This window comes from Glandiceps talaboti, chromosome 16, assembly GCF_964340395.1.
Source record: "Glandiceps talaboti chromosome 16, keGlaTala1.1, whole genome shotgun sequence".
NCBI classification, from domain to species: domain Eukaryota; kingdom Metazoa; phylum Hemichordata; class Enteropneusta; family Spengelidae; genus Glandiceps; species Glandiceps talaboti.
This window is the reverse complement of record NC_135564.1, coordinates 1,712,501-1,721,788: the sequence shown is the minus strand read 5'-3', so window position 1 is coordinate 1,721,788 and position 9,288 is coordinate 1,712,501. Positions and strand designations below refer to the sequence as shown.

Genomic DNA, 9,288 nt, shown 5'->3' with positions numbered 1-9,288 from the left:
ATTTCAGTTGCCATGGATTTTCATACTTTATACATAATAATCTCGATTAAACTATTTTAAATCTGTGTGTCAAAAATAGTCAGTCATACCACCAATGGTCAGTGTGTGTCCAAAATAGTCCATCATACCACCAATGGTCAGTGTGTCCAAAATAGTCACTCATACCACCAATGGTCAGTGTGTGTCCAAAATAGTCACTCATACCACCAATGGTCAGTGTGTGTCCAAAATAGTCAATCATACCACCAATGATCAGTGTGTGTCCAAAATAGTCACTCATACCACCAATGGCCAGAGTGTGTCCAAAATAGTCAATCATACCACCAATGGCCAGAGTGTGTCCAAAATAGTCAGTCATACCACCAATGGTCAGTGTGTGTCCAAAATAGTCAATCATGCAATTTTCTGAAATTGTGTCATACACTTCATGTAAAAGTATTATGATAAATCCACTGTGAGACTTGCTGATTATAAAAATGACTTTATTTACCTATTAAACTGGTGTTCCCTTGTAATAAATTGTAACAGTTTGAAAAAAACTGACTAGCATTGATAAAGATGTAGGTGATGTATAAAGTATAGTCTGGATGCCAATGTGGTATCGAATCATCTGGGAAAAAGAGATCTTAAGATTTGATGAAGGATAGCAACACTAGACTACTAAAAGTACACATTGTCAAACTGACAGTATATTCTTGATAATAGCTACCATTCTGTTCCATTAAATCAACTACTAAAAGGTATCAGTAACTTTTAGAAAAAACCCAAAATTTCTCATAAATTGTACAAGTACATGCACAGTATAGATATTTGATACATGTTTCTTGTGAAATTTACCTCATAGTGACTTCAGTCTGGCAAGCTGTTGGTGGCACTGTTGCCATGCACCATATACATAGTCCTGTTTATGGGCAGCAAAGCAAGTTGGGACTCGATTCTGACAATGTCCCATACCTTGTCCTCGGGGACAATGCAGGACTATATAACATGTACATTGTAGAATTACCACCTTTTGTTGGAATATGCAAATTTGTTGCATGATAAAATATATAAATCTTTAATATACCATATATGATGTGAATGGCAAGATGCAGTGATTAAGCTGCCACAAAGTAGATAGGGTTTAAGACGAGAAAATATCTTCTAAGATTAACAGCAGGAAACAGTGTAATGACCAAATGACAGCTATGACATGGAAAGTTTAAAGTACATTGATAGCTGCAACGTTTTTTTTTTCAGTCAACTGAGCAGTAAATAAGATGACAGTTGAAGAACAGAATAAACATATAGAATTCTTATGATGACTTCATTCTGGCAAGCTTTAGTGGTAGCACTGCTATAATATTGAGGTGGATTAGCGCCCTCATTTGAGAAAGGACCCAGTGCTTTTGTTTTTAACAAGATTTAGAAAACTACATACTGATATGAAGGCTAAGAAATATTGTGACTTTTTTCCAACCAAACTGCATGTACACCGTACAGAAAATGAAGTGTTTTTGAAAGGTATACATGGCAAGATGTACGCGTGACCCTTGGCAGCTACACGGTCAAAAATTGCCAAAAAACGGGTAGGTGTGGCTATATTACAAAGAATGTCTTCTGTGATTGACTGGAATGATGTGTTACAATGACACTAAAGTATCACATGGACTATAGTATAATCTAATAGTGAAAATAATGTTGTCTAAGTAGTTTTTGAGTCAACTTTAGCAGTAAAACAGAAAATGCTGTTTCAAAAACAAAAATATTCTAGAAAATAAAATACATGCTAAAGGATCAGAACTAATTGTATATAACCGCCTTCAAACCCCAACACCCACCCACCCACCCACCCACCCACCAACCAACCATATACACCATATACAGAAAAGGAAAAACTGTTTTTGAAACATGACTTTGGATTAAAGCTGTATCAACTGCAATGCTACAAATATGGTTGTCATTATGCTGTATACTACGGTTCCTCAACTCCTTTCACTTCTAATGTTTAAAAAGTGCCAAGAAAGCTCACGAATAAAATCTGACATTTTTCCTGATGTCTATGTAAAAGTATTCCATTCCAAAGAGAACGTAATTAATTATCCCAAACCTGAACTTACAGTCATGTAAGTAAAACAATTATCAGAAAGATAAATATGTTGATAGTTTGAGATTTAACACCAAGCAAGGCTGTACAAATTTTTAAAAAAATCATTTTTTGTGCTGACGAATCACCACTACAAATAGTTGGAAAGTTGATAGTAACATAATGATATTCTGTTCATATCTTATAAAATATACATAAATACAAATAAATGTTCCTAGTATACCACAGAAATGTTAAGTGTGCTGACAAATATTTCATATTGTACACATACGGCATTATAACTCTTTGCAGTGAAACTTTCCACTAAATAAAAGTATTTGTAATACAAAAGTTATTAAATTATATACTTTATGTTTTTGTCCAAAATGAAATATTTTGGAAGTTAACAATAAACTATACATATTTTGGAGTACGTATCAACATGGTAGTCACACCAGTGGAGATAGGGTGTCACATAAGGAGGGCCCTTTAGGTCTCCTTAAAAATCCAATTTCTTCAAATCTTTTATACTTTCCCCCAAAAATATAACAGATGAAGTGTTTTGATGTTTATAATTTTATCTTTTCTCTTAATTTGAATATAATATGCTATGGCTGTTGAAACTCTCTCCAACATCTATGATAGAATCTACAATGAAAATTAATCAAACTACAACAAACTTTATTTGATCTTAAGGTTTCCATTTTGCTACTTGGGACACCTAACTTGATATTAAGGATTCCATTTTGCTACTCAGGAAACCTAACTTGATATTAAGGATTCCATTTTGCTACTCGGGAAACCTAACTTGATATTAAGGATTCCATTTTGCTACTTGGGAAACCTAACTTGATATTAAGGATTCCATTTTGCTACTTGGGAAACCTAACTTGATATTAAGGATTCCATTTTGCTACTTGGGAAACCTAACTTGATATTAAGGATTCCATTTAGCTACTCGGGAAACCTAACTTGATATTAAGGATTCCATTTTGCTACTCGGGAAACCTAACTTGATATTAAAGATTCCATTTTGCTACTTGGGAAACCTAACTTGATATTAAGGATTCCATTTTGCTACTCGGGAAACCTAACTTGATATTAAAGATTCCATTTTGCTACTCGGGAAACCTAACTTGATGTTAAGGATTCCATTTTGCTACTTGGGAAACCTAACTTGATATTAAGGATTCCATTTTGCTACTTGGGAAACCTAACTTGATATTAAGGATTCCATTTTGCTACTTGGGAAACCTAACTTGATATTAAGGATTCCATTTAGCTACTTGGGACACGTAACTTGATATTAAAGATTCCATTTTGCTACTCAGGAAACCTAACTTGATATTAAAGATTCCATTTTGCTACTCGGGAAACCTAACTTGATATTAAGGATTCCATTTTGCTACTTGGGAAACCTAACTTGATATTAAAGATTCCATTTTGCTACTTGGGAAACCTAACTTGATATTAAGGATTCCATTTTGCTACTTGGGAAACCTAACTTGATATTAAGGATTCCATTTTGCTACTCAGGAAACCTAACTTGATATTAAGGATTTCATTTTGCTACTTGGGAAACCTAACTTGATATTAAGGATTCCATTTTGCTACTCAGGAAACCTAACTTGATATTAAGGATTCCATTTTGCTACTCGGGAAACCTAACTTGATATTAAGGATTCCATTTTGCTACTTGGGAAACCTAACTTGATATTAAGGATTCCATTTTGCTACTTGGGACACGTAACTTGATATTAAAGATTCCATTTTGCTACTTGGGAAACCTAACTTGATATTATTAAAGGATTCCATTTTGCTACTTGGGAAACCTAACTTGATATTAAGGATTCCATCCTTAGCTTGCATTTAGATCTCCAGTGTTACGTTTTCAAATGTTAGACACCTTATTTTTGGCAAAAATGGCTAAGAGAAACCTAAGGGAAACCCTATGGACAGCTTACTTACCTTTCCAGTTTGGTGTGGGAATGGACACAACAATGTTTTACAGAGACAGAATTTGATGGTTTATAAGAACCTGCTTTGTCAAACTAATTCCTACAGTGTCTCAAGTCCAAAGTTAACATTCAAAAACTTGTTCAGAATCCATTATTTTGTGATCATTCCTACAGAGAGATCTAGCATGGTTGAATTGCTGTTTTTGAATTGCAGTCAAAGTTAGAGAGGTTTAGATGCACGTATTTACGTGTGTTCTATATGTGTAGCATCATAGTCATGTGATTCGAAGCAACTTAGGCATTCTGTATCAAACGATGCTACGTCAAAATACGTGTTGAGTTTTTGTCATTCTTGTCTATTAAATGTCGTATTTTTTATATCAAAGTTCTGAAGCATAACTTTAAACTAATTGTTTGGTGTTTGGTTTGGGTAGTTGCAGGAAAAATGGGGAAAAAATACGGACAAATCTAGAAATCAAAGGCATGTGTCTGGCCTTCTGGATAGAAGATGTCAATGCGCGTGTTCACATTCCACTGTTTCTCAAGTTTGTGTTTAGAACGCATAACTGAACACAATTTTTAAACACAACAATGCTCCCGTAGGCGTCTGTGTTCTAACGTGTATCTAAACCTCTCTATTTTTAATACAAGGTTTTCATCAACTATGATTACCTCCTAAACCACGGTTCATCTCTCTCTCTTTTAGTAGCTTGATTTATTTTCATTGTAATTATGGCGTTTCAAAATCTATATCATATATGTCCCCATGCGTTATACAGACTGGTCTCAAATTAAATATCTTTGGACAAATTATTGCTAAATTCTAGTGCATTTCAATAATTTTCCAAAGCTATGTTCGCCCCTAGTAACTGTCACTTGAAAACATTAGAAAAATGCACGAGTTCAAATACATATTTGAAAAAAAAAACGATTTGAAAAGTGTGAATAAAATAACAGAATGATATGCAACTCATAAGCTGAACCCCCTACCACCACCCCCTACTCACTAAAATCAAAGGAATTTATTGTGTAGTTACTATGGTGAACAGACAAGTCTATTCATAAAATAAAACAAAAATATAAAAAAATTCATGATACACTATATTTCCCAAGCAATGCACATCTGCCATATCCTTACTGAACTTAAATGATGGTTGAGGTAGTTTGGAAAGAGTACCATGACACCTCTAAACTACAAACTCAGTAACATCAGTTTTTCAGAAAACAAATTTCACAGTGTAGCATATTTTCTATCAATTATATGTTTACATATTTATCAAATTAACCCTCATCTATATATGTTCCATATTTTTATTGTAACTAAATTAAACTCTGTATTTGTAGAAATGATCTTGTCAAATTTACTGCAAACAAGTCTAGAGTTGTAATATTTTTAGTTTTCTGTGGAAGGAAGTTCAGGGGTAAATTTGCCTGTACATCTCAAGACTGTAACTAGCCCTCAGCCTTCCCATTAACCCCCCCCCCCCCTCTCATCCACCTACCCACCCCTGAAATTAAAATATATATAAATTTTACCAGGTTCTCACTCTTTGTTGGGTTCTAATACAGTAGATTTCAATATACCGTTCTGCTTCTCCATTTGATACAACCACACAGAATATAAGAACCTGGACTTGCTACACTTTAATAGCAAGTTGTCAAGTTATTGCTACTTTGTGTCTAAATGAAATGAAATAAACCATTTAAATTAACATACTGCTACAATAGGCAGACACGCGGGTGCCTATGTTATGACGCCTGCATGGGGTTAGTTCATTTCAGTTAGACAAAATGTTGCAAGAAACTGTATTCATTCAATCTTACTGTGGCATGTGTGGTTTCTTATTAGCTGCTGCATAGTTGTATATCAAACAAAAGCTGTAAAGTATTTTGAAATTCACTGTACCTATAATATGAAAAAACAATGTAAGTAACACTGCGGGTAACATTCAATTGAAATTTGCTCAGTGTGAAACTGTAGGAACTTGAAAAGTTTGAAATAATAATAATACAATATAACTATTTTGAATTTATAAACTAGACAGGTCATTTTATGTGTTGCCTTGTTAGCTTTACTGTGGAAGTGTCATAAAACCAGAAATCATTAAACCATTATTTGGCTGACAGTGAATTGCATCAACTCTGCCCCTAAAACTCTGAAAAAATCCCACTTTTGTTTATTAAAGCTGTGAATATTTCTTGGATAATTTTGAGTTTCAGCAAATTATTTCCATGATGTATCTATAATTTAAAATCAAAACTAAATTTAACTCTATCACTATATTACAAGTCTAATATTTGTCCATATTTCTAGATTTGCACAATAAACAGATGGTCTTGCCCTTATTGCTGAGATCCTTATACCAATACATCTGGTACTATTTTCTTCTCTGAGATCATCAATACACAAAATGTCTTGAGACACTTGTACTTGTACAAATAGTATCATTCACTCAACATCTTGAAATGTTTGTGTCAATGATATGGTAGGCACATGACATCTAGAAATGTTCACATGATAGCCACATGACATGTACCAATGTTCACATGACACCATGAATTGTTCACATGATATCCATATGACATACAGCAATGTTCACATGATATCCACATGACATACAGCAATGTTCACATGATATCCACATGACATACAGCAATGTTCACATGATATCCAAATGATATGAAATGTTCACATGGGATCCACATGGCATCTTGAAATGTTCACATGGCATACACATTGAATATGTCTATGTATGACCATCATAAAATCCTTTAATTGACGACAATATGAAGTACTGATCATGACTAAAGGCCTGTAAAAGTTGGCTTCCCCTGTGATAATTGCTTGTGTCAAATCATTCTGCATTGTTCAAGCGTTTGACGTATTCTCCTCCCCATTCTCGGATAAGGCCCTGAAAAAAATATCATCAATACAAAATTATAATTTCTTCATAACAAATAAGTATATATAGCATTCATTATAATCAGGAATTTATGAAAAATTTGAGACTGCAAGTGACAGGAACATTTAGACTATGGACTCCTAGTATATCATGGATTTGATGTTCCCGGTACTTGCATCGTAGACCCTCCACCGGTCTATACTTGCATGCAGAAGGAATAACATTTGCAGCAGTCAAAGAGAGCAAATTAATAAATACATTTATAGTATTAAGCACTGCATTTTGTGTGTCCACACTTTGAACAGTCAAAAGTCAAAATTTGCATATTTGTAACAGAAATCATGCTACCACAATTTCAAATAAGGTGTAGTATGTGAAAGGTTGTAGAACCCTGGTAACCCTGGTAACCGAGATGGAAATCAGGTAAACTAATTTGCATGAATCTCCATATCTAATTTATTGTACCATATATTTTACCAAAGTAAAAACTTGAAGAAACTCAGGTAGCTCTTACAAGGTACTTAAAATTGAAAACAGTGGTTGGAAACGCTGGTAAAATGACTGGGGAACTCAGGTAGATTATACCAACTTACTGCCCATATGGAGTGGTCATAATATTCTGAGAGCTAGTGTATGATATTTACCTCTGCATAGGTGAGTGGTTTCTCTAATCTATCCAGTAGATAACTCATGTCCTCATCCGAGTATACATAATCTCTCAACTCCTGTGGTAATGCCTGTAAATAGAAAGTTATCACTTTAGTGCCATAAATAAGACTAGTCTATAAAGTGGCCATATGTGGGGGGGGTGACAAATGGATATTTATTTAGGATTTTACTATGTTTTTCCAATGCAAAACTAACATACACTATGAGTTTGTGTCTGTAACTCATCAAATTGCAAAACAGTTTTAGATGTTGCAAAAAGTTTGTTATTGCACATACAGGACGTGAAGTGATTTGTAAATAAACTAGGTAAACACAGTTTACCATGACAACACTTCCAGTCTGTGCATGTGTTTGTCACTGAATCCCCACACCTCTATACACTGTGATGGTTGAATATAACAGGGGAAATGATCAATGTGTGCACAGACTGGACATATTAAACGAAGTAATTATTTACGTTTACTCAGTTTATTTACAAATCTCTTCCTATTTGTACAGTAACAACATTTTTTGACATCCACAATATACCTGGTATACGTATGCAATTCATTTCTTTTGAAAATCTTCCAGTTTAATGTCAGCAAGGGTAATACCTGCTGTCGACAACTTTTATAATATTGACCCTAAATGTTCATCAGCTAGGTAGATCAAATGACTTAATACACAAGTTATAATGCACCAGATGTTCAAACATTTTAAGTATTGAGCTTTTGGTCAGTCTTAGTTGATGATCCTCATCAGAACGGCAGCTGGTACTCAGCTGTAACAATGAAATTTGAGGATTGCCGAACAATCCAGATTATACCACTACCTAGTGGTCAACTGTAACTATGGAAGTTGTTATTTTGACGAGGATTGTTGACCAAGACACCTTATACTGCCACCTAGTGGTCAGTTGTAACTATGGAATTTGTCATTTGAATTGTTGACCAAGACAGATTATACCGCCACCTAGTGGTCAGTTGTAACTGGAATTTGGGACAAATAAGATTGATAGCTCAACGCTAAAAAACTTTGAACTTCTTGTGCGTTATGACCTTTGTAAGTCTTTTGTAGTCTTGACTTCAATCAAGTTATGACTGTCTGAGAAGTATCAAAGTTCTGCTTCTTGCAGGAGAATATGCTGCCGGACAAAAATATAAGTGAACGGTAATGACAAAAGTAGTACAAGATATTTGAGAAGATGTTTAATAAAGTCTTTAAAGTAATGTAATAATACCAGCATGTAAATGTACATACCATTGCAGCTGACCCTTCTGACATGGAAGCTTTTCTGGATAAATACAGAACAAGAGAACCTACAACTTTAAGATTTCTGGAGGTGACGGCATTCAGTTCGTGTTTTGCCATGCCATAGTCCACAGGTCGTATAAAAAGCTGTTGGTGAAAAGTGAAGGTAGAAAAATATCAAGTTCTGATAAAGTTTTAATAATATAGAAATCTCACTCTGAATAAAATCAAATCAAATCAAATAAAAATTTCAACAGGAATATTTTGAGAGGTTTGTTGACTTGCATTTTCAAAATTGATAGATATTCAATTTTTTTATTAATATTAAAATGAATTTGAATAAACACAAACTTACACACTTACTTACTAGCTGCAACTTGAATAGAACATTTTTTGAAACTGTTTTGCTATAAATATAATGACTTCTTCATAATATCAGACACCCTGAAGAGTGCTGTCCCAT

General features: G+C 34.1%; 1 protein-coding gene across 1 annotated transcript in view; it reads right to left on the bottom strand.

Moving 5' to 3' along the window:
• Positions 1-6,747: 6,747 nt before the first annotated feature.
• LOC144447659 (uncharacterized) overlaps positions 6,748-9,288 on the bottom strand; it is a 53,331-nt gene continuing 50,790 nt past the window's right edge. Inside the window, exons 15-17 of the mRNA XM_078137736.1 lie at positions 8,835-8,972; positions 7,571-7,663; positions 6,748-6,935 (exon numbers count right to left, since the gene is read on the bottom strand). Of these exons, the coding sequence (XP_077993862.1) occupies positions 6,879-6,935; positions 7,571-7,663; positions 8,835-8,972 (288 nt within the window). The 3' untranslated portion in view covers positions 6,748-6,878. The remainder of the gene's footprint in view (positions 6,936-7,570; positions 7,664-8,834; positions 8,973-9,288) is intronic.